General features: G+C 40.4%; 3 protein-coding genes and 1 pseudogene across 3 annotated transcripts; 3 read left to right on the top strand and 1 right to left on the bottom strand.

The window, feature by feature from the left end:
• LOC120622830 (transmembrane emp24 domain-containing protein 5-like) overlaps window positions 1–1040 on the bottom strand; it is a 2706-nt pseudogene extending 1666 nt beyond the window's left edge.
• A 3652-nt stretch (window positions 1041–4692) lies between these two features.
• On the top strand, window positions 4693–5211 carry LOC120622699 (replication protein A 32 kDa subunit-like). Its single transcript, XM_039888260.1, has one exon. The coding sequence runs from the start codon at window positions 4708–4710 to the stop codon at window positions 5194–5196; it is 489 nt and encodes a 162-aa protein (XP_039744194.1). The 5' UTR covers window positions 4693–4707; the 3' UTR covers window positions 5197–5211.
• A 3577-nt stretch (window positions 5212–8788) lies between these two features.
• On the top strand, window positions 8789–14588 carry B2M (beta-2-microglobulin). The gene is made up of 4 exons (XM_039888261.1): window positions 8789–9015; window positions 12098–12373; window positions 12992–13019; window positions 14027–14588. Exons 1-3 carry the CDS (start codon window positions 8949–8951, stop codon window positions 13003–13005), a joined length of 357 nt encoding a protein of 118 aa, XP_039744195.1. The 5' UTR covers window positions 8789–8948; the 3' UTR covers window positions 13006–13019; window positions 14027–14588.
• A 6737-nt stretch (window positions 14589–21325) lies between these two features.
• Window positions 21326–24674, top strand: LOC120622698 (E3 ubiquitin-protein ligase RNF4-like). Its single transcript, XM_039888259.1, has 2 exons — window positions 21326–21536; window positions 23418–24674. Exon 2 carries the CDS (start codon window positions 23662–23664, stop codon window positions 24229–24231), a length of 570 nt encoding a protein of 189 aa, XP_039744193.1. The 5' UTR covers window positions 21326–21536; window positions 23418–23661; the 3' UTR covers window positions 24232–24674.
• The last annotated feature ends 475 nt before the right edge of the window (window positions 24675–25149 follow it).

The raw sequence follows: 25149 nt of genomic DNA, 5'->3' as shown, positions 1-25149 counted from the left end.
AAAAAATGCCCAAAAGGGAAACAACAAGGGGAAAAAAAAAACCTACAAACCCAGCTCCACTGCTACCTGCATCATGATCTAAAGGATAAAGTCCACATTCTTTTCCTTGGCACCAAAGTCACCTGCAGGCTCTTATCTCCTCTGGGTGGAGTTAGTTGCTTTTCTGGTATCATACTTTATTTATTTATAGGTCTATAAACCAGAGTCTATGAGCTCCTTGAGGAAAGAAAAATTTCCCCAGTACCAGCCCAGTGCCCAGGCCTTAGCAAGGCGCTTGGTAAAAGTTTGCTGAATGACTGAATGATTGTGATGAACACTGAGACTTGATGGATAGGTTAGGGCCAGGCCAAGAAGAAAAACCAAAGCTTTGGGGCACCTGTGTCCTGGGGGCTAGAGGCTCCTCTTATTACTCTCATCCTTGTTTAACGTTGGCAACAGCTGGTGGAGCATGAGTAGTTTGACCTATTTGGTGTGTAGTGTCAGTGAAATAGTACAGTAATGGCAGTGCCAGCTGAGGCTGATCGAACTCAATGAGGGCAGAAATAGGATGGGGAGGATGCAGGCTTTGGGAAAACTTCTACCCCCTCAAGTTGTTCAGCTGATGATAGCCCTACCTCAGAGAATGTATACCCAAAATGCTCAGTGTGGCCACTCTGGTTAACCAACAGGTAAACTCAACTTGCCAAGGCAAAAATTAATACAGTACTAGACTCCTGACAGCGAAAGCCCAAATGTGTGTGATTCTGGAAAAGGGGGATGAACTATTTTTTTCTTGCTGCTATAACAAATTACCACAAACTTGGTGGCTTAAAATAGCACAGTTTATCATCTTAACAATTCTGTAGGTCAAAAGTCCAACACATGTCTCATGGGGTTAAAAATAAGGCAGGACTACTTTCATTTCTGGAGACTCTAGGGAAGAATCTGTGTTCTTACCTTTTCCAGCGACTAGAGGTCACTTACATTCCTTGATTCATAGTCCCTTCTTCTATCTTCAAAGCCAGCATGTTGCATCTCTCTGACCATTCTTCTGTAGTCATATCTCCCTATGACCAGGAAGAGTTCTCTGCTTTTAAGGACCCATGTGATCACATTGGGCCTACCCAAATAATCCCTGATTCTTAATCAACCTGCAAAGTCCCTTATGCCATGGAAGGTAATATATTCCAGGGATTAAGACGTGAACATTTTTTTGGCAGGGGAGGGGTTTACCATAAGATAGAATATAGAGAAAAGTCTAAAATTATTAATAAGAAGCCAGTTCTGTACATAATAATATACAGAGTCTCTATTTTTTAAATGAAAAGCAAGTTCAGTAAATATAAATAAAATGATCCCAATTTTGTGGCACCACCCCTTCCAGTCACTAAACTCAGAGTGCATGCTCACTAATCCACCTTCCACCTGTCATGGTCTGGCTTCTGGTGATAGATGGTGGAGCTATCCCTTACTTACACCCTCAGGGCATCTGATGGTAGAGAGGGCAGTCTCACCTCAGGTTTTCTGTCATTGGTCACTAGACAAATAGATTTTTGGCTAATTTGACAAATGATAAATTGTCATTTAGCAAACTCATTGCGGCAAGTTGATCTACAGTTAAAACAATAATAGTAACAACGATGATAATAAATAATGAAGTAAAGAAAAACTATCACAAAATCACCAATCTTCTGTTTTCTGGCTACCTCCTTTGTACCTGCTTCTACTGTATATATGGCAGTTCTTGTGTATACATCCCTTGCATTTTGGTGTTTATTTTGTTTTAAATTTCTAATTCTTTATTAAAGAATTCTTCTGAATTTCTTCACAGCCTTCTTTCAGGAGAACAGTTTAGAAATATCTAAGACACCAGATTGTAGAGAGCATAGGATCTGATGCAGGTCCAACGTAGCAGGGGATGCCAAAAAGGATCACACACACTCACTGGCCAGAGGCAAGTGTCAACTAAGCAAGCTGGAAAGTGGAAGCTGGGGCTTAGAGGAAAAGGGCATTTGAAGAAGAGTCTTGATTTTTTTGTTGTTGTTGTAGTGCTGCGTAGAATGCAAGGCAAGATAGAAAATCCAAGTTAGAATTGTGCAGTTTTAACTAGGAACTGAACTGAGATGCAGACTCAAGGACCTATGAGGGGAAAACACCCATGAAAGGAGGCTGTACTAGTAACTTAGTCACTGGCTTTTGTGGTTGTCCTGTTGCTCCCACATTTGTTTGGGGGTTTCGGCTTAGCATTTACCTAACACTTCTCTCCATCCACACTAGCAACTGATGCTACTTCTAATTCCTTTTATGCTTTTAGTGGGTGCTGTGATTTAAAGAAACCATCATATAGTTGTAATTTAAAAATTCCTCACCTTCCAAACTATATACAATGTATATCCTTAGAGAGATAGGCACTAAGCCTTAACAGTGGTTTCTGTGGGGAGGAGACACATGAGGAGAACTTTCATTTTCACTCATTAGACCTCTAATTGCATTTTTACAATGGGTGTACATTGATGTATTTGGCTTGCAATTAAAAATAAAGAGTACTTTAAGCACTGTGGCTACTACTGGGAAGATGATTTGAAATGAGGATTTTATAGATTTTTATTGCTGGATTTTTTTTATAGCAATAAAAACAAATTGGCTATTGATCTTAGTGATTACACACAAGGCTGTGAGGCAGAGATTCCCCACCAACCAGATATTTCAACTCTCTCAACTTTATCTTCCCAGGTACTCTCCCATAAATAGAAATAATAATACTTACCTTATATGGATCTTGTGAGATTGGTTCCCCCCCTGCCCCACCCCTCCTATGTGTATGGTTTCTGACTTAGAAACTATCAACAAAACAACAAAACAAAACAAACAAACAAACAAAAAACAAAACAAAACCCAACTCCCTCTCTCTGTCTGTTTCCTTTGGGCCTTTGCCCATTATGTAACAGCTCTCAAATCTGAGAAGTCAGTCAGCATGAACACCTTGGGTGGGTGCTAATAAATTAATTATTGAGCTGATTTTTAACTCCAGATTGGAATCTTCTGGTAGAAAAGGTATGATGTCTTCTTCTCCTTTATTCTATAGTACTTACTTGGGCCACAAAGCCTGCATTCAATTGACATTTACTGAATTTAATAAAATTTAACACAAAGACTGAGGATTTCCAGCTCTCAAATAGACCTAACCAGGCTGTACTTTGGAGCAGGCAACAATCTTCAAACTCCTTAAATTAAACCATTTAACAATGGTTATCTCTGGGTTGTAGGATTACTGATGGGTTTAATATTCTTCTTGATAGTTTTTAGTATGTTCCAATTTCTATCATGTGCATATAACTTTTGTGGGCAGAAAAAAGTAAATGTCAAAAAATACTACTACATTGTGGTGCTGGTTCCTACTTATCTACTTCCCCTCACCTTCTCATATACTTTTCATCCTTGTTCTGATCTCCAAGCCACCCAATAAACCCCTTCCCATGAAGCCCTTCTCAGAAAGTGATTTTCTAATAGAAATTATGAGGCCTTTGGAATCAGATGGACCAGCGTTTGAATCCTAGTTCAGTGCAAATGTGGCTAAGCATCTTAACTTCTCTGAGTTTGTCTCCTTATCTGTAAATAAAAGTAACACCTACTTTCTAGATTGTTTTGTTTATTCAGCAGCTTGGCTAATTTAGTGTGTATATGAATCACCTGGGATGTTGTTGCAATGCAGACTGGTTTAGTAGATCTGAGTGGGCCCAAGAGTCTGCATTTCTGAGAGCTCCTAGATTGTGCTGATACTAGTGATGCTTGGCTCACGCTTTGAATTGCAAGGGATTAATGACATAGCATTTGAAGAAGCCCTGGCACAAATATTCTACCTATGTTTATTCCTCTCCTCTTGAGTGGGTCTCACTTTCTGGCTGTCTGGATGAGGCCATTTGAGAAAACTGCTGACTGAGATCCATTCAGATACAAACCAACTCATTTGAGCTTTAACCTATTTCTGTTATCTCCCCACTTCAATATCCTTCTTTTATTTCTGTTCAAGTACTTCATTCTTCTTTTGCCTAACAATCATACAGGTATCTGTGCTTATAGGGGTTTTGTTTTTTAACAGCTTTATTGAGGTATAATTGACATACAATGAATTATGCTTAGAGTGTACAATTTAATAACTTCTAATATACATATACACCCATGAAATCATCATCAAACTCAAGATAATGATAATTGGAACACATATCCAATGCACCCCATGTTTCTCTCTCCTTAATGTTTTTCCTTGATGTCTCCCTGCTGCCAGCCTCAAGGGTCCTGAAAACTACTCCTTTGCTTTCTGTTATATAGATTAATTTGCCTTTTCTAGAGTTTTATATAAAGAGTTCATGTAGCTGTGGCGAACGGTGAACCCAGCAGACTGCAACCCGCTAGGTCTGTTTCCTGGGGAGTTGTGACCAAGATGTGGAATGGTGGATTTGAAAGCTATAGCAGCTCCACCTTTAGGGGAGCCAGTGGCTACACACAGTCCCCTGTGGGCTTTGGATCACCGGCACCTTCCCAGGCTGAAAAAAAATCATGAGCCCAAGCCCAGCACATTGTGCTCTGTACCATATCACAGCTGCTTTCTGCTACTCTGGTTGATGAAGTGTTCAGAATTGAGAATGTTGAGATTTCTTCACAGGTAACTATTGTGGGGATAATCAGACATGCAGAGAAGGCTCCAACATTGTTTAGAAAATAGACAACATGACAGCTGCACCCATGGATGTTCGCCAGTGGGTTGACACAGATGACACCAGTGGTGAAAACCCAGTGGTTCCTCCAGAAACATATGTGAAAATGGCTGGCCATCTGAGCTCTTTTCAGAACAACAAAAGCCTGATAGCCTTTAAGATCATGCCCCTGGAGGATATGAATGAGTTCACTGCACATATTCTGGAAGTAGTGAATGCACACATGACACTCAGCAAAGCTAACAGCCAGCCTTCAGCAGGGAGAGCACCCATCAGCAATCCAGGAATGGGTGAAGCAGGGAACTCTGGTAGGAATAGCTTCATGCCAGTAAATGGCCTCACTGTGGCCCAAAACCAGGTACTGAATTTGATTAAGGCTTGCCCAAGACCTGAAGTATTGAACTTTCACGAACTCAAGAACCAGCCCCAACACATGACTGTAGTCTCAATCAAGCAAGCTGTGGGCTTTCTAAGCAACGAGGACACATCTATTCCACTGTGAATGATGATCATCTTAAATCCACAGACGCAGAATAACTGGATCTAATTCTGTACCTAACATACTTTCCAGCTGGACCTATTTTTACAATCTATTGTCTCCAGCTGTGTATATGTTTGGCCAACTGACTTCTAGAAAGCAGGTTTCATCTATAAAAGGTTTCAATTGACATCCTTTTGAAACTTACTGCTCTTCTGTATTTTTGAAGCTCAAAGGGAGATAGGCAACTGACAAGAATGTAAAACAGACTGGAATTTCTTTAAAAAGTTACAAATTATAACATCAGGGTAGATGGAGATGGAAGAGGGATGCTACCAAGAATTAGGCAGAGTTACTTAAATAATATATGCAAGTCTCTATTGCTAAAATGTTTCCTGCTGAGACAAGATGAGTAGGACTAGAACCTGTGAGCAGAAAGCTAGCCAAGAAACCCTCTAACCTCTGCCTGTTCTTGTTCTCCATTTTGGTTATATGTTACTTTCAGAATTGCACTTTCTTTCATCATGTCTTGACTGCTGCCAAGAGTGTTTTTATAAATATGAGTTTCTAGAGTTGGACCTCATGGGGCAGAGGAGAGGAAGAAATGTTACCATGTTTTGTACAAAATAAATACTTTCATATGTTAAATAAAGTAGTTCTGTTACTGCAGTAAAAAAAATAGTTTGTGTAGTATATGTTCTTTTTTGTCCGGCTAATTTCACTCAGCATAATTATTTCATCCATGTCGTATAGTGTGTATTAATAGTTCATTCATTGCTTATTGCTGATAGTATTTTTTTATCCACAATTTTTTATCCATTCACCTGTAGATGGACATTCAGTTATTTTCAGATTTTGGCTATTACAAATAAAGCTATTATGCACATAGTGTACAATTCTTTGTATAGACATATACACTTTCATTTTCTGTCGAATAAATATCTGAAGTGGAGTGACTGTATCATATGGCCAATGTATTTTTAACTTAAAAAAAAAAACCTATCAAACTGTTTTCCAAAGTAGTTGTGCCACTTACACTCTGTCAACAAAAAGTCACTGCCACCAATCTAATGCTAATAGTGGTCCTCAAACTGGGGTGCGGTAAAAGGAGAAACTTTATCCAGGTAAACAGATTTCAAACTATTTGCAGCAGCCTCAGAACACCAAAAGTGCTCTCCACTGAGACAAAAGGAATCCCTGCTTTTATAAAGTTTCCACCACATTTCTGATTGGTCCATTTATATGCAAGTGAGAAATCCAAAGCTGCACAATCCGATTGGTCCAACACCATTGTCCTGATGGATCAGAACTGTGCATTCTGACTGGTTGTTATAGAGCTGCTCTGCTTGGTCAGTAAATATGCAAATGAGGATGTAGCTGTGCTGTTCCAATTGCATGGGGCAGGTCTCAGCCCATTGGTTGAAAGATGATTCCTGGAACTCTGTTATAAGAGTAGGCTTAGTGGGCAGGAACACAGTGCAGGAGGCTTGTCAGCTCAGTCTGTGGTTTTTCCCAGAAATTCAGTGTGTGTAACAGGTCTCTGTCAGCAGTGGGCTGCTAGACCCTGGTAGGAATTCGGGCCCTGTGAACCAAGAGGAGTCCTTTTTGGCAGATATATGCCTTCTTGGGGTTCACAATTCCCACATGGAGGATATGAGCCTTCCAGTTCTTCCTCGTTCTTGAAAATATTTACTATTTTAAATAAATATTCACTGTCAAAAAATTTTTTAGGCGAGTCATATAGGCAAAAAACAAAACAAAAACCCATCTGTTAACACTACTACTGGGAGATGACACTATTAAACAGTTGTTATGTAGATTTCCAGATTGACAGACTAGGCAAATAGTGCTCGTTTTTTAAATAGTTTTATATCTTATCTTCACCCTCATTATTCAAAACACATTATACATTGAAATCTAAGAAGTACAGAAATTCTCTAAACACAGAAAATTCCCTAAACTTCTGTCTTCATTCTGTTGTTTCATTGCTTTTAAATTGATTTTCTAAGTAACTAGGTCAGAATCGATCTTTTTTTTTTAAGAATCTATCTTTAATAAATTTTAAATATAGTATTCCTCTGTGATGTAATAAACCATGAGTGTAGAGGTGAAAAATAGCCCAGTCTCTTCCTATACTCCCAGGTGAACAGAAAATAATTCAACACTAATATTTTAGGCTTTAGGAGCTTTGACCGAATTATAAAACCAGCATACAGACAAATGGGAGGGGCAGAAATGTCTCTACTCATTAATTTATGCATAAAAAATTATTTCTATCTTACAAGAGTTATAGATACAGCTGGTAGAAAAACGAGGTAAATAATAACAGTAATTATAGTATACTTGGTAAATATTATAGACAGTGGCTATGTGCTAGGAACTGTGTGAAGCTCTGTTTATGCATTACCTCATTTTATTAGGTCTGTAGAGAATATTCTTTTCCTAGTTTAGCCATAGCCTCTACAATAGGGATTATTAAAAGGTCTGAAAATCTGTGAAAAATCCAGAAGACATTTGTTGTACTGCATTCAACTGAAAACCAGGGTGATTTCCAAGATCTCTGCCCCTCCCCGCCCCCATGTTTCATTTCCTCTTCTCACTGTTAAACTCAGAGAAGACCTTTGGATCCAGGCGCCATGTGATGGCAGCATCTTCTTTATGGTATCTCCAGCGTATAGGTTTTTGTTAATGGACCCGATATTGTCATGCCCTCATAATCAGTAGGTTTAACTTCTTTGGCCGGGCCCAGGACAGATGCAATTTAAATTCTCACTGAAACTGCTACATCCTTTATTTTACAAGTGTTGTAAGCAATGAATTAGGCCAGAGTTGGAATCCTAGTCTCTTAGCCTCTCTTTTCACTGCCCATAAAAATTAATGAGATAATTCCTATCTCCTAGAGTTTATGTATTCGCTCCCTCATTTGTTCCTTCAATCATTCGTTCAGTTTACAAAATACGCCAAGCAGCATTCTAGTGTGGTAGCTCACAGGGAGTGATTAAGGGGTCTGTAAACTCTAAAGCTCAAGCAGTTTTTGCTTTTACTATCAGTGCTAATTTCTCCCACAAATGAAACAAAGAAAATCACCTAAACAACAGAGGGAGGATACAGAGAATTTCTTGACACAGAGCTTTATAAAAGGACATTTTACCCTGAAGGAATTCAGTTAGCAGGAAGTTTCTCGTTCACTACTGACGTTTCCCTGAGCTGTCCTCCGGGGTCCTCGAGGTTCCTGGACTATTTTTCTTTCCCCCCGCCCCAAATCCAGAAACCTACAGTTCTGCCCCGCACCGTTTAACTTCTCTTCACGAACCTAATCTTTCTGCGCTTCGGTTTTGTTCAAATGAAAACCGCAGGTTCCAGGCTCCTAACTGGCGGAGGCATGGTAAGCAAGTGACTTAGCATCTCTGCGGTTGGCTCAAAAAGCGTGTGCGCTGGACCGAAGTGCGTCCAGACTGAAGTTCTAGGATGGGCGGTCAGCGCCCCAAGCTCACCCTAGATGGCGGGGGGGGGGGCGCTCTCCAGATTGGAGGGCGCCGATTTACAGACAGCGAACCCACCCCGTCCAATCCATGCCTTCTTAAGCATCACGAGACTTTATAGGAAAATGAAACTAAAAGTGTAAAGTCCCTTTTCTAACCTGGTGCAGCATCGTCCGCTAGGAGACGGGTGACGGCCCCCGCCCGCAGAGTTCTGATTGGCTGTGCACGCGTGGAATATAAGCCGAGACGCGCCGCCAGGAGTGCAGTAGGACGCTCGGAGCTGCTCTGGTAGCGATGGCTCTCCCCGTGACCTTGGCCCTGTTCGCGCTGCTTTTTCTCTCTGGCCTAGACGGCGAGCCGCGTGAGTGTCCCCTCCGCTAGCCCTTCCTCTCCTGGACCCCAACTTCTTTGGCACTCTCGGCACTAACTCTGTAACACTGCGGTTTCCCAAGTGCTCTTTCCCGGCCAGGGGACCAGCCCTCGGTCCCGGGACAGGGACAGGGTGGGAGATGCGAGCTCAGGACGCAAGCTTTTTTCTTCTTTCTCTGGGGGCCGGGGGCCGGAGAGACCTCTGACAAGCCTGGGCTGCGTGGGTCGGGACAAAGTTTCGGGTGTCGATAAGCTTCAGAGCGATCGGGGTGAGGGAGGGTTTCTCTTCCGCTCTTTCTCAGGACCTCTGGCTCCCTGTGCGCAACTGGAGGGGAAGGAGCGTAGGCGGGTCCCAAAGGCGCGGAGTTGGGGGCTGTGAATGGGTGGAAACAAGACATCTAGATTTTGCGAGCAACACCCCTCGGGGTAAATCAGTCCGCGTTGACTCCGCTTTTCTCCGAACCGAGGGCTTCCGGCTTCGCCATAGCGCCAGCTTGTTCACCTGCCCCTCCGCGCTTCTGCGTAAATGTAGGATCCAACCGTGGCGAGGGATCAGTACACGACGTTTCTAAACTGTTTTGAAGTGTTACGGAGCAATTTCACATCATTAACGCACTTATTCCCATTACGTGTCACTTTTAATAATCATAAGAGCTACCTGTTTTTGACAACTTTGTGGCGCGGACTCTGTGCTTTAATGTCACTTATTTCTTAAATATGCCTACGATGTAAATATGTAAATATGATGGTTACCATCAGCGTCTCACAGATGAGGAAACAGGCACCGAGAGTTTAAGTAATTTAATCATGCAGGGAATAAATGGCGGACAGCGGCACCTGAACAAGGCATTATGCAGCGGTGTGCGCCTTGGGGCTGTAATCTGCGTGTTTTAGAATCGCCTCCTTCGGGTGTAAGATTGTCTCGAACAAGCTGGGCGGCCATGGGCCCCTGTTGTCTTTTCTTCACATAGGGTTTCCTCTTTGGCTCCTTGCCTGGTTCTTTCCAAGACGAATTGAGCCTCTACTTTCAGTTTCGAAAAAGCCGAGCAAAGTCTATTAGAGGTTGCAAAATCAGTGAAGGGTAATCATAAGGGAGACCCAGGCTGTCCGTTGGGTCTCCATGGACAGACACTAAGCACATTCCAAATACCCCGCAATATACAGGAACCTCTCATTTTTCCTCTCATAAAAGCCTTTTTGAAGTATGTTTTGATTTTGAGAAAAAGGAATTTAATTTTTAATTTATTAACAAAATAAAGCATATTGTTTGTCATCACCATTAATATTTATTGCTGACTATAGAAGCCTTTTGAAAAATAACAAGCTGACATTTTAAAAAATCTTAAATTTGAAAATTTCCAAAGTAATATGTGCCCTACATAGACCATTTCTGGAAAATACACAAGAAATGGGTAACAGCAATTGCCTCTGGGGGTCCATTTCCTGCTCATGTGTGGGTTTTATTTGTTTCACTGAGTTTTTCAGGTAAGTTTCAGAAGCTTAAATAACTCTCAAAGTCACAGGGCCAGTAAGTGGCTGAGTCCAGATTCAGATCCAGGCCTGTCTGATACTCTCCTTCTCAGAAGAGGTTTTCATGATGTCTTTGCAAAACTCCACCTGGCTCCTTCAAAGGGCAAATTCCAGGCTGGATGAACTTTGCTGTAACTCCTGTGGCATTTATTATGCTCTAATTATTAGAAGTTCAAAAGAGCTTTCTGATTTAGTTTCACTTTTAACTTTATGGGGGGAAAATCAGGGCTACATTGGGATCCCCTGTCTTTGGGTATTTCCTTTCCTGATGACTTTTCCTTTGATGATAGGGTATTTCTAGACGGATTAATTTGTCAGAGTGGCCTGGTACTCCACCTCCTCCCCACCACCTCCTAGACATGGAGGAGCAGCTGCCCTGTAGTGATCATGTACTCTGATTTATATGTATTTTAAAGTGAATTATACACATGTTAGCGTCAGTCTGTATATTTAGTAGCAGCAACATTTCTCTTCATTTTGGATGAAAAATATAGAAATAGAGTTTATATTTTCTTTCCACATCCACAGGGATGATTTAGTCATGCATCCCCTTTTGGAAACCACTGCTCTGTAGCATTATGCAATGTGTTCCCAACCTGGCTAGTTATAGGAATCATTTAGGGTGCTAATTTAAAATGCAAATCTCATTTTTATGCATTACTCTACTTGGTCATAATGAAGAGTATGTTCTCTCCCCTTTGCCAGAGTCTTCACCCTTTCCTATTGTTCTGACCGAGCCCAACTCATTCATTTAAGCTGTTTGCCTGCTTTTGTAGGCAATTGAGTCTTGTAACTCATGAAATCAGGCACAAAATCAGATAGGGGTTTGGCGTTAACCTCTGGGCAGAATGAAGAGGTTTATTTTGTAGGAACGTACCCTGGGTTGACTCTCTTAGGAAACTGAGCAAGGAGATAATAACGACATCCGCCACTTACAGAACAATGCTGAGTGCCAGGCGCTGTACTAGATACTTAATACATTTTGAGAAGTCAGGTGGGTGTCAATCTATGCAGGAGCAGGAACCAAAAAGGAAAGGAGTAAACAGACAAACAAAAAAAAATTGACCAGATTGAAACAGAGTACAAAAACATGTTTTTTGTTGTGGCTACTGTGAAGGATGTGTGAAGTAAAAAATGAAGTCTGAAAAGTAGATTGGGGCAAAATCATGTAGACCTTTCAGTGATGTCTTAAAGAATTTAATTGGTGCTAAGAAGCCATCATAAGTTCTCGAGAACCTCCACAGAAAGGTTCTTAAAGATTCGGTACAATCTCCAGTGACAGAAGATATTACTAGGAATCTTCTAGAAAAAGCCAAAAAGACACATGTAGGGGAATTATATGGGAAATATACTGTCATGGTTTATCCCTCAAAATGGAGGTAGCCTTTTGGAAAAGTGGAAGCTCTTTTGACCAGAGTGGAAATAGAATTGAGAGAAATATATGATCAAATTTAAACAATTGATGCCTGATCAAGCTTTAGACCATGGTAGCCCCAAGTGAAATACTCTACAATTTTCATTTGTCTTTCCCTGATGTTCCTCAGGTACTCCAAAGATTCAGGTTTACTCACGGCATCCAGCAGAGAATGGAAAGCCAAATTACCTGAACTGCTATGTCTATGGATTCCACCCACCTCAGATTGAAATTGATTTGCTGAAGAATGGACAGAAGATGAAAGCGGAGCAGTCAGACCTGTCTTTCAGCAAGGACTGGTCGTTCTATCTTCTGGTCCACACAGATTTCACTCCCAGTACAGTGGATGAGTACAGCTGCCGTGTGAATCACAGCAGTCTCGCTGTGCCCCATATGGTTAAGTGGGGTAAGTTTTCAAGTTCTTTCCTTAGTTGCTGACAGTCGTATCTGAGTATAGCCACAGCATAAGGAGGCTTTGATAGGTAGATAGATAGATAGATAGATAGATAGATAGATAGATAGATAGATAGATAGATAGCAAACAAGCATAATGGCATAGTCAGGGAATGTTATTAAAGCTCCGATTAGTGGCATCTTCTGAGACCTCTGCATAGCATGGTCCCGGAAATGGTAGTTTTCCAGTGGCAGAAGCAAGGAGCAGCAACAGCATTTACACAAAGGCACACGTACTCCCAAAGTTTCTTACCTGCTGGCTTCTTTGGACTTCCCTGTTAGCCTCATGGATACTTAGGACCAACAAAATTCTCAGGGAGGCACAGGCCTTTGTAAGTCCTATCCTAGTGCCCTACAATCCTAGACTCCTCCAGTACGCTCTGACTGGGTTGGAATCTGAGGCTAGTAGGAAGGGTTGGGTCCTACTGGGTAGTTCTAAACAAGGTATTTATGATTTGGGACAGCAGACTATGCTGCCAACCTTATTTATGACAGTTTTAGACATTTGTTAATATATAGTATTTTAAAATAAAACTCTTTTTCTTTTCTCTCCCCATTTTCTTTTTTATAGATCGAAACAACTAACCAGCATCATGGAGGTGGGTTTCTAACCTTAAGAAAATGTTTTTCTGTTTCACTAGCCTGGGGACTATTTCCAGATAGTGCTAATAACCCTCAGTATGTGGAGGACATTAATCAGAGTAGCATTTCAGCAGGCAGAGAAGAATCCTATGGGGTGACATTCCCTTCTCTTGTGGAGTGGCATGAGGAAGGTGTGTGGCCCCAGTTGTGGCTCTGCCAGCATCACTGGCCCTCTAAATGAAGTCAGAGGAGCTGCCAGTGTGGTGTGACAGGACAGAGGCAGCTGGTTATTCACACCACGTGCAAGGGTTTGATCTTCTGCCATTTCTATATTTGGTACCTCTGAGCCTTCAAAAGTGAACCATTCTCTTCTTTTGCATAAGTTGCCTTATTATTCAGTCACAAGAGAGGAGTGACATGGTTCTACAGATGTCCCATTCCTTCAATCTCTTGTTGAGCTTTAGCGTGTGGGCACTGCGCTTGCCTTCTAGAGGCTCCCAGTCCAATAGAGGAGAGATAGAAACAGATTTGTTTTAATGCAAAGATACTGTAATGGACATATCTACAAGGAGCTCAAGCAGCATGAAATAGGGAGGAATTGGACTTCTCTGCATCTTTGGATGAAATCAGATGTAGAAAATCCAGCTTTTTCATGAAATTCTACTCTGCAGGGAACCTTAGTCTTAAAAACCTGTTCAAATTTCCTGTTATATTCAAGGATAGGAAAATTAATTTGAGAGAGCATCAGAGAATTTGGCTGACCTTCCCAGAATCACAGTTACTAAATGGTAGAGCCAGGATCTCAACTTGAATACCAGCATTCTTTCCTCTAAGGTTATAGGAGAATCAGTGGAATAAACTAATGGGACATGCTCTTTGTAATGGATTTGGAAAATTGTCTGCAGCTACTTCTTTTATGAATGGTGATGTACACAGAACTTAGATAAGTTGGGTGGAACAATCTGTAATCCAAATTATAAGTATATTTGTTAACAAGACGTTTTTTCTTTCTTTTTTTTTTCAGGTTTGAAGATGCCTCATTTAAATTGGACTAATTCCAAATTGTTTCTTCTTCTTTTTTTTTAAATACTTATATGCTAGTATGCTTTATGTACACAAATTGAGAAGATATATTGATGTTAACGTAAATACCTTTATAATTCTACTTTGGGCTCTATGTCTTCATATTTGATGCATGTGGGTAGGTAGCTGTAGCAGGTTGCTGGAAGTTTAGAGGTGGGAAGGAGGGAATTCTCATGTTCAATATCATCATCTTGGTCTAATCTGAACTCTTTAGTATTCTGCATACAAAATTGGATAAGATCATTGTGCATGTTTAGAGTTAAGCTCCAGTTTGTATACTTTGCTTAGAATTTTGGGAAAGAGTTTTTAAAAGAAAATTGTCAATTATTAGAAAATCATTATAGTGGATTGGAAGAATTTTTATATAAAATTCACATTTACCTCATATTTGTGTGGCACATATGTTGCAGGCGAGAATTCTGTCAGAGAACCACCAGTACGCCAATTGTATTGCACATATTTTGATATTTTTGCTTCACTGATTAAAATAATGGTAAACTTGATGTGTTCAGTTTCTTATATATCTCTCCCTCTCTTGCCCCTCTGTTTTCAAACCGGAAAACAGTCTTCAAGTGTCACTTGAAGAGGAGTGTAAACCTCTGGTATATAGGGTTTGGCTCACGGTGGAAGGGGCCTCAGAGATCTGCATTTTACAGATGAGGAATAAGATCCCAGAGAAGTTAAACGACTTAGGGTGACACAACTGTTTGCTGGAAGACGAGGCTTCCATCTTTTAGCCAGAGTTCTGTTACCCGGGCCAAGACATGAGGAATGTGTATACTCAAAGAAGGAGCAAAAGTATCTGGAGGATTTCATATTTTAGCAAGCAGTAGATATATTTTGAGTGAAAAATACTAGATATTAAAATTTCAAAGCATAGTTTAGACACGATGACTAGTTTTGTGCATTTGTTTATCTGACCAAGAATTTGAGTTAGCTAGTGCTAGGTACTGACAGTTTAGTGGAGGGGCAGACATGTACTCAATTAAAATATGTCCTGATAAAGAGTATAGCATAGGTAGGCCCAAAGAACTAGATGATAGAAAAACGTGTCCAGCGAACAACAAAAACCTTTGGTAGGTGTTAAGGAGGCCATTTGCTTGACGGGTAGTGGTTCTCAGCACAAGTGGGGCCTGGAGTTTTCAGACGGGTCAAATCATGATTAGTATAGAGATATGATAGGTGTGAGTAATTACAAACGGAGCAAGGGTACCCGGGAAAAGAGTTGTAGGAACTTAGCTGAGATTAAGGGGTGACGTAGACAAGTAACTATCCACTCTGGATGCATATTAGAATCCCCTGAGGAATTTATTTAAAAAATGCCAGTTCTAAAAAATAAAATCTATTTAAGAAACAAAACAAAACAAAAAAAACAGCTTTCCAGGCTGCAATCCAGATTAATGAAATCACAGTCTCTAGGTATGGAACCCAGACATCAGTATTAATATTTCTTAAAATTTTAAGACCTTATGCTTTTACAGCAGTTTTAGGTTCAGAACAAAATTGAGGGGAAGGTGCAGAGTTTTCCCACATATTCCCTACCCCCATCAGTTCTAGCCTCCCCCATTATCAACATCGACCAGAATGGTAAACTTGTTACAACTGATGAGTCTACAATGACATATCACCAGAATCCAGAGTTTATATTATGGTTTACTCTTGATGTGTTTGTACATCCTGTGGATTTAGACAAATGTATTATAACATGTTTCCATCATTATGGTATCATACAGAGTATTTCACCTCCCTAAACATATCCCCCAATCCCTGGCAATCACTGATCTTTTTACTGTCTTCATAGTTTTGCCTTATTCGGAATGTCATATAATTGTTCTTATACAGTATATAGCCTTTTCAGATTGGCTTCTTTCACTTAGTAATATGCATTTATGATTTCTCCATATCTTTTTATGACTTGATAGCACATTTATTTTTAGTATTGAATAGTAAATATCCCATTGTCTGGGTATAACTACAGTAAATTTATCCATTCACCTACTGAAGGACATAGTGGTTTGTTCCAAATTTTGGCAGTTATGCATAAAGCTGATACAGATATCATGCAGGTTTTTGTGTGGGCGTGTAGTTTTATGGCATAGTTTCTAAATAAATCTCTAGATAGTTTTAATGTATATCCAAAGTTGATATCGATTGAGTTAAATTATAAGGGATTTTCTGTTTTGTGTCATTCAACAGAACTATTTTGTGAGAAACTTGCTTTGCTGGCTGATGGTCCAATGTAATGCTCCTTTGGAGCATGGCTTAGTACCTTATTTCAGAAGAAGAGATTGATCAAAGAAGAATATTGGAGCTTAATTGTGCTTATTAAATATAATTGTGCAATGCAAATTAAACGCAAGTCAGTAATAAAGAATTAGATATTATATACTGACATAGAATACCAATATTAAATCATTGAAGCAAAAAAAGTAATTTCTAGAATATACATATTATAAGCCATTAAAAAGCCCATGCATTATACATCATGCACAAAAGCCCATGCATTATTATATCATGCACAAAAGCGAGTCTGGAAAGTCATGCCCTAAATTTTTGTTAGTGGTTACTCAAGAGATTGGTAAGGGATAAATAAAGAAGAAAAAGCTGACTAGTCTCTTGGAAAATTAATTTGTTAAAGGTACTTTGCTGAATATCAGTTGACATTTTCCTGAAACCCCATATGAGTGTGTGGCATAGAGGGATTTGGGGTTGGGAGTAGTGGAGGAGTAGATGAATGAAACAGGATAGGCTCAGACCCTAAAAAGTGTTTCCCTCCTGCTGCTTACCATGGCCAATAGTGGAGCCCGTGTTAGGCCCTAAACACTGGGAAATGTGGCAGCTGAGCCAACCATTACCTGCCATGGCCTGGCCAAATGGAAGTAGACTGGAAACCACAAGACTGCTTCACTCCCCCAAGTAGAGGGCCAGTCTCACCCCAGACTATATTAGTGAAGGAGCTGAAGGAAGCTATTTCTCAGCTTCAGACAAATTGATCATTTGAAGAATTATTTGGGTAATTGATATATAAAACTTTTCTTTTAGAAAATTGATTGTAGAATTGTTTTAAAATTGTCATCATCGAATAATGAAAATAAGGAAAAATATCATAAACCTTTGCGATCTCCTATGATAGAGATTATCACTTTCAGATCCTTCTGGGTTTTCTCAGTGTGGATCTATCACTCACCCCTTTATGTTATGGCTGTTTTTTACAATTTAGTCTTTAGTACTTGCATTTCCTTATAATGCCTCTCTTAGGAGAATTTAGAAAGGTCCAGGACACTAGAGAAAGACAGCATGTGATTTCAAGTGTTACAACTTTTATTATTTTTGTATATGTTCATTATTTTTTTAGGAAGTTTATATAGGCAGAAAGGAAAAGAAAATTTGTTAATCCCAACCACCCAGAGATGATCACTTAGTGTTCATTTTGGTGTTTAACTTTTCAAGAGACTTAAAATTTTTTATTATATACTTTAAAAAATGGTTACTGTTACTATTGTTTATTTTTGAATCCTTTAAAATAATTTTTTTGTCTATTTTTTTTCACCATCCCTAATTAAAACATGGTGTAAGTGAAAACTACACAGAGAACTGACAAATGTTGTCTTTTCTAGTTTTCATCAACAACCACTCTCAATATTTTCGGGCTGTCACTTTTTACTTGTCTTTTTTATATTGTAAACTGTTGAGGTAAAACTCAAGATCTTTCTTTAATAAGATAAATATTTTTATCTGTGATGTAGCCATTAAGGTTTTAGGGACAAAAATTCACCTTCTCTCTCCTTGGCCTCCAGGCTTTTAGAAAAAAATTTGAAGACTAACATTTGGGTGCCAGGTATCTTAAAATGAATAAAGTATCTGTGAGTACCTTGATTTGAAACTTTGTGTAAAAAAACCCACTATTCTGATACTTTGGAGAGCTATAAGAAGGGCTGATAGGAAATAAAAACTAGTAAATTTAAAATAACTGTGATCACATATCCAGCCCTTACTATATAGTAAATTCTGTACATCTTTTCTCATTAGTTGCATGCACAATTACTTGTCTTCTTTGGTCCTCCACAACAGAGATGATTGAAAAGACTATGAAACTGAGGAAGTATTTATTTCTACAGAACACAGGCCCAACCCAAGGCCACAGTTATGTGCAGCTTCCCCTCCCCCATAAGCCACTTCCTCTTTTTACTGTTTCAGTTAGGAAAAAACAGAAGATTCTTGCTGACAGACAATGCTATAGTGTCATTTAAAATGGTTTTCTAGGTATCTGTAGCATGCCATTTTCATCACCCGAAGAGTCAGTGAGCGTCTTAGGTTGAGTTCTTACAGAAGCAGCCCTGAGGCAAGGATTTGGTTGCAAGTGACTTATTGAGAAAGGGTTTCCAGGAGAAACCGATAAGGGAGTAGAGGATGAAGGGTAGGGAATGGGAAGAAGCCAGGCGAGAGTGTGATTTCAGAAGTCCCGCACTCAGCCTGTTGCCATGGGGAGCTCTAGATCAAAGAACACATCTGGGTTTTGGTACTCTATATTGTTCTGTTTTAGGCTACAGGCTGCCCAGGAGTGTGAAGTGGGGTGAAACACAAAACTCCCAGGTACTTCCAGCTCATTTTGGTGCCTGAGGGTAATATGCAGGTGCTAGTTGTTAGTAGCAAAATATGAAAAAGCTGGTGAGGGCTCATAGAGTTGGGGTGGGGCATCAGTCTGCTACTGTGAGTTTCCTGATAATATCCTCTGCTGGGCCTAAGACATATGCCATCCCAAACTTCCATTAAAATTTCAAAGAGTCTACGAGGCTAGCATTAAAATGTGAATTCCACTGAACTCAGACCTGAGGTTGAATCCTAATTTCACAAAAAGGATGGGAAAAGTCATTACTGTCTGAGTTTGAATCCTAACTCCACAAAAAAAAAAACTGGAAAAGTCATATTCCTGGATTGACTCTTCATCACTATATCCACAAAATGGAATAACTATTCCCACATCATTAAGATTATTCATTTATTCATTTAATCATTTGTTCAATAAATATAGAATGTCTTTTCTGTGCCAGGCACCGTTCCAAGGTTGTTCTGACAAAGGGAAAGTGATAAGAAGGGCACTGTAAAACGTAAAGCTTTAGGTAACTGCTTTTACTTTCAGTGGTTCTTCATTTTCATAGCTCACTAGAACAAAATCTAAAATCATAGCAAGGGAAAACTTCTTGGCACTGAGCTGGTGAGAAAAAAAAAAAGAAAGAAAAACTACTATGGTAGAATTTCTTTTCCTAAAGGGCTTTCGGTAAAAGATGGTTCTCATTCTCGACAGTTCCTCCCAAGGTAAGCATGTAGGCAGAGCTCTCTTCTGGCACTCTATATTGTTTTGTAGAGTCTCAGGATTTCTGGGAATGGTTTTGCTTAAAGAATTCACAAAGTTTAATTGCATTTTCAGGAGCTTCAAGTCTTGCCTCTGTCACAGTTCATACTCTTTCAAATCTTTTAACCTTTCCAAGTCTCAATTTCCTTATCTATAAAATGAAGGGCTCTTGACCACTAACTGATGACGTCACAGTAAGCAGGTCACTTGTGAAATATAGCCTTATCTGCTAGATGTCTAGGATAGGGTGTCAGTACTCAAGCTCAGGCTTGGTAGACAGAGGTAGGTACAGTCTCCAGGACTCCGGTGTAGATGAGAAGTTTCATCTTCGATGAGATCCAGCACCCACTGGCCCCTCTTTCCCCCAACACCTCCTGTTTCATGGTGCCCCTTTTACTAATTTGAAAACCAGGCAATTTAGTATGTGAATGCTCTAGTCTGGCTGCATTGGCTGGTATAAAAAGGTGCCAGATGCTTGCAACTGGCTCAGGATCTCTGTGGATTGGTAATGGGGAAAATAAAATGGAATAAATTATTGATAAGAGCATCACTTAAAATAGAATCAGGCGGCTATTAAGGAAGTGGGGCCAATGCACATCTTGTGCCTCAGTTCCCAGGGTTGCTATTAAGTTGCTAAACCTGTTGCTAAACTCAGATCAAAACATCCTGGAGCCTGTCAAAATGAATAAATGGAGCCACTTTAAAATGGAGTTGGAGCTCCATTTTAAAAACATTGTTTAGAATTAGCATCACCGTGTTATCTGCACCAATAGAAATGCCTTCCATCCACTAACTGTTCCCCTTCCCTTTCTCATAAATAGCCATTGCCTTTGTCTCCTAACTGGACCATTATTTGTGCTTCTGTCTGAATCAGTGCATCCCAAAAAGCTATTTTTTTTTTTTAAATCTCAAATAAATGCTTGTTGCCTCTCTCTTTGAAAGGCCTTTGATTTTTAGGTTAGCAAGCCAGAAGCATCCTGGAACAACTGCTACATGGACATATATGCATTTTACTTCCTTCCTTATAGTTTTCACCTCTTTTGCTTGCATACTGGAAGTAATAACCAATCCCTGTTAACCTAGCTAGCAATCCTTCATATGCATGAAAGAATTACATTTTGTGCTTTTTGCCTTTATAAACCCTGCCTTTGTTTTCTCCAGAGTGAAGTTTGAGTTGCAGCCTGAATTTGCTCTCAGACTGCAATCCTTTTGCTCAGATAAATGCTTTTTTAATTGTTGTTTATCACAGCCTAAACCTCTTCTTTGGTTAACAGAACCATGCCATTGAAGACTGAGAGTTGCACTATATTGATGGCTCAGATTCAGATACTGTATTGCTGGCTGTGATGTGATTCTCTGAAATGTGAAACTCTCTAGGTAAAATTCCAAAGACAAACAAAAACCCCAAAACACATTTTCCTTTGGTAGTTACATTCCTGGAAAAGTCAGTGTGTTTGGGCCTGGTATAGTGATGGTCAATAAATTCAAGGAATAAATTAAAATAATTGAAAAATAAAACAAGTTTTTACATGTGTCTGTAAAGCCCACGTTATAAGTAGGTTTTCCATACATCGCGTGTGTGTGTGTGTGTGCGCGTGCGTGTGTGTACACTCTGGGATCCCTGGCGCTCAGCCCCTAAATAACCTCTAGTGATCTCATTATTGGAACAACCTAAAGTAGCTCTATTAATTTATAAAACGTCTCTCTGAGAAGCATACTGCCTTCACTGAGAACCACTTTTCTAGAGTGGGGAGTTGCTGGCCAGTTAATGACCAGGTGAAAAGGGGGAAAAAAACCCGTTACAACCCTTCCCTGTCCGCTTTCTCGGAAAGCATAAGACTTTGGAGAAAGAGGAAACTAAAGAACGGAAGTCCCTCTTTCTATCCTGGAACAACACTTTTTGCCCAGAGACCGGTGACGAACTATGCCGGGCTCGGGTTTTGATTGGCAGTTGGGAAACTAAAATTGACGGTTAAAAGGAGGCAAAACCCCTGTGCCTTCGGCGACCCAGTTGGTGGGAATATGGGCCGCGACTCCTCGCTTCGTGACCTTGGCTTTGTTCTTCGCTGGGCACCGCCGCCAGCCTGCCGCGTTCAAGGTGTGTACTGGCTCCCGCGCCGCCCCTTCCCTCTGTTTCTTTTCCTCTATCTACCAGCTCTCGCTGGCCCTGTGACTTCTCCGTTCTTCTTCCCGGTCCAGGTTCGGCTCGCTCAGGCCGGGTCTGGACAGGACCGGGAAGCAGCAGAGAGGCTGGCAAGTGACGCGCAGCTGCAGCGCACGCTTCCTGCTCTGTTCTCGCTGGATAGCTTCCTAGGAAGGGCGGGTCTTTGATGGATTGCTAGGGGCGTGGGTGGGGTGGTAGGCACCGCTTTCCCAGGCTCCCTGGCTTGTCCCGGAGAGTTCACTTTACCTAGGCGCCGCGCGAAAGAGGAGGGGCAGGCAGGTCACAAAAGGCAAATATATCGTTGAGGGTAGTGGTCTGGTGAGAGGCAGGTGTTTATGGAGTTCAAGAAAAGTACTGCCTCGTAAGTAGGTCAGCGCATCCGGTGGAGCGCTCAGCACTGCGCCCTCTTCCGCTCTGATCCCATTTTCCTCTCGCACTCCACACTTCCTCAACCAGGTTCTAGGGCTAAGGTCTAAATCCAGATGACGTCACACTGTTTTGTCTAACATTTCTATGGCAGCATGTGTTTGTTTTGGCAGAAGCTTTATTGAGCTATAATCACAAACCATACAATTTACCTACTTAAAATATACAATTCAGTGAGTATTAGTATATTCACAGTATTGTGTAACCAGTCACTTCAGTTTTAGAATGTTTACACCACCACCCCCAAAAACCCCTGTACGCATGAGCAGTCACTACCTTTCTCCCCAAGGATTTGACTGTTACTGACATTTCATATAAATGGGATCATATAGTACGTGGTCTTTTGTGATTGCCTTATCATTTAATAGATTTTCAAAGGTCACCCATATTATATTTATTGTCGAATAATTTCTCCATTGTATGGATATACCACATTTTGTTTATCCATTCATCAGTTAATGGGCATTTGGGTTGTTTCTACTTTTCGTTGTTATGAGTTACGCTGTTATCAACATTTGTGTAAAAGTCTTCTGTGTGGACATAAGTTTTCAATTCTCTTAGGTATAAACCTAGGAGTGGTAACTCTATGTTTAACATTTCCGGGAACTGTCAAACTGTTTTCCATAGCTGTCACACCATTTTACATTCCCATCAACAGTATATGAGAGTCTCAATTTTTCTATATCCTCACCAACACTTACTATCTTTTTTATTATAACCATCTTAGTAGATGTGAAATGGTATCTCTTATGGCTTTGATTTACATTTCCTTAATGACTAATGATACATTATTTTAAAATTACAAAATAATTTTTAAAAAGGATTTACATGCTGAGGTTTTGAGAACTTTAACTGTGTAGGTCATGAACCCGAAAGTCATAGAGACTACATTCAAACCAAGTCTCTATGATGAATGCTTGAACTCCATCCCCTCTTTCCCAGAACAGAATTTGGGATAAAACTCTTCAAAACTCCACTTGCTGCCTCTGTTAGAATCCTGAGCAGGATGAACTTCTGCATGAACTAAATGGTTCCCCTCTTACTTGCCATTAGACTCCCAATTGTGCCTGTTGATCTCTCCATTCTTACTTTGTAAAAAGTAATTGTTTTCTTGAATTCCTTGTAATGGGTCTTGAATAAAGTCGTGACCCTTTCAAGGTGTTTGTGATTGTGTGTTTTCTCTTCCTGTAAGTGCCTCTTCGGCTCTGCTTTCCCCCCTACCATCAGGACATGGAATGAGGAAGGACACAAAAGCTTAACCTTTGTTTAAATGCATGACTATCAAAAAATTTTGAATATGCATTTTTCTCTACATAGCTATACATTTAATACTACTTTCAATCTTATTTTAAATATTACTAAAGCTTAATTTATCTCTCATTTTTTCAGTTAAAAATTCAAATTAAGTTGTCTTATAAGTGGCTCACAGAAGATTCACAACCCTCTCCCCTGCGAAGACACAACCAGGACTGGAACCAGAATCAGAGTTCAAATATCCTGGAAAACTTGGGCTCTAAACTCATATTTAAGTCAGAGAGTGACTAACAGCTGTGAGACACTGAGGACTTTAACATTCACTGTAAACTGTGGCATAGATCACTTATTTCTCTGAAGACTGGATGCAAAAAGCACAATGAATACAAGTATGTGCTATGGTAGCATGGTGAATTCCAGACAAGCCCGAGAATGCCGTACAGCTGGGGAGGGAGGGCCAACTCCTGAGATGGTCTTCGAAGCAGAACTGATAGAACTTGGGGAAAGTGATGAAGTTGTTGACCTAACATCTGAATCTCTAGAACCTGCAGTGATTGACCTTACTCACCATGACTCTGTTGTGATTACTGGAGAAAGGAGGAGGCCAAGGAGAAAAACAAGGTTACTCCAAGGCCAAACTGGCAGCAGTGTGGCGAGCAGTGATAAGAATGGGTTGATGATGGACAGAGATGTATATGTGATCAGCAGTGCCTACCATAATGCCCTGGAAGAAGAAACTTTAAGTTGCACACTACCTGGTTATATCCAGTGCCGAATTTGTATGGATGGGTACTTGGAGATTCAACTGAGCAGACGACACATCTACTCTACAGAATGCGGCCACATCTTCTGCAGTCAGTGCCTTTGCAGTTCCCTTAAATACACTAAAAAGTGCCCAGTTTGTTTGAAAAAAATTGGCTGCCATCAGTACCACCGCATTTATATATGATGTATGCTTTGTCGCTCAGGACAAACCCCCGGCTGGATTTTTCTGTCCTTGTGCAGAAACTATGAGGTTGTTGGCATCCAACGTTCTGAGCTCAAAAAGCCTCATTTTAAAAATTACTCTCTAGAGTGTGTGAAAAACTCATTTCTCACAGACTATGAGACTGCTTTTTGATTCCTTTGGTTTCATGTTGCAGAGCTGGACTTTTGTCGTTATAGTTAGTCAGGGACAGTGCTTGTCCTCAAGGCAATTTTCTCTTTTTCATAGTAATCAATTTTCATTGGTCACATGTGGGCATTGGATCATGTAAATAAGGGCAACATCCTAGAGATGGTAGAAAAAGTAGACTGAAGAAAGTTGGGAGACTGACAACTCTGCAAACCAGAGCCACAATACAAGTTTGGATTTTTACTTGAGAGATAATAAACTTCATTCTTGTTTAACAACTGTTACACTGGGTCTTGTTTAGGAAAATGGAGCCTTTATTTTAATTAATGGACCAGGCAGGGTGCCGACTCTGAGTATCTCTGGATTTCCTGATTCTGCTGGAGTGGAAGGAAGTCAATCCTTTTTGACTATCTGTCCAACCAGCAGGGTGGAGCGGAGTATTACCATAGGTAGGCACCATGTCCTGCTGGGACTTCTAGTGGCTTTTGAGGCTAGCCTGGGGAGTTGGCTAGGCTCGTTTTGTGATTCTGTGCTTTCTGACCTGCCAAGCCAGAGAGGGACTGCCGTCACCCTAGATTTACAGGTGTGCCTGCCTTCCATCACATTGGTCAGCTGATCAACAAGTTGTTACTTTTCTCTTTGAACACATTACTGCAGCCTGGCTGGGTCACAGGCCTTGGGAAGACCTCCTCTCCTCCTGCACCCCAAACACACACATTAGCTCTTTTTTCTTTTGCAGAGAATCACTTAGCA

This window comes from Pteropus medius, unplaced genomic scaffold (assembly GCF_902729225.1).
Source record: "Pteropus medius unplaced genomic scaffold, Ma_sr-lr_union100, whole genome shotgun sequence".
Taxonomy (NCBI): Eukaryota; Metazoa; Chordata; class Mammalia; order Chiroptera; family Pteropodidae; genus Pteropus; species Pteropus medius.
The sequence above is the reverse complement of the archived record's forward strand: the minus strand, read 5'-3'. Positions and strand labels throughout refer to the sequence as shown.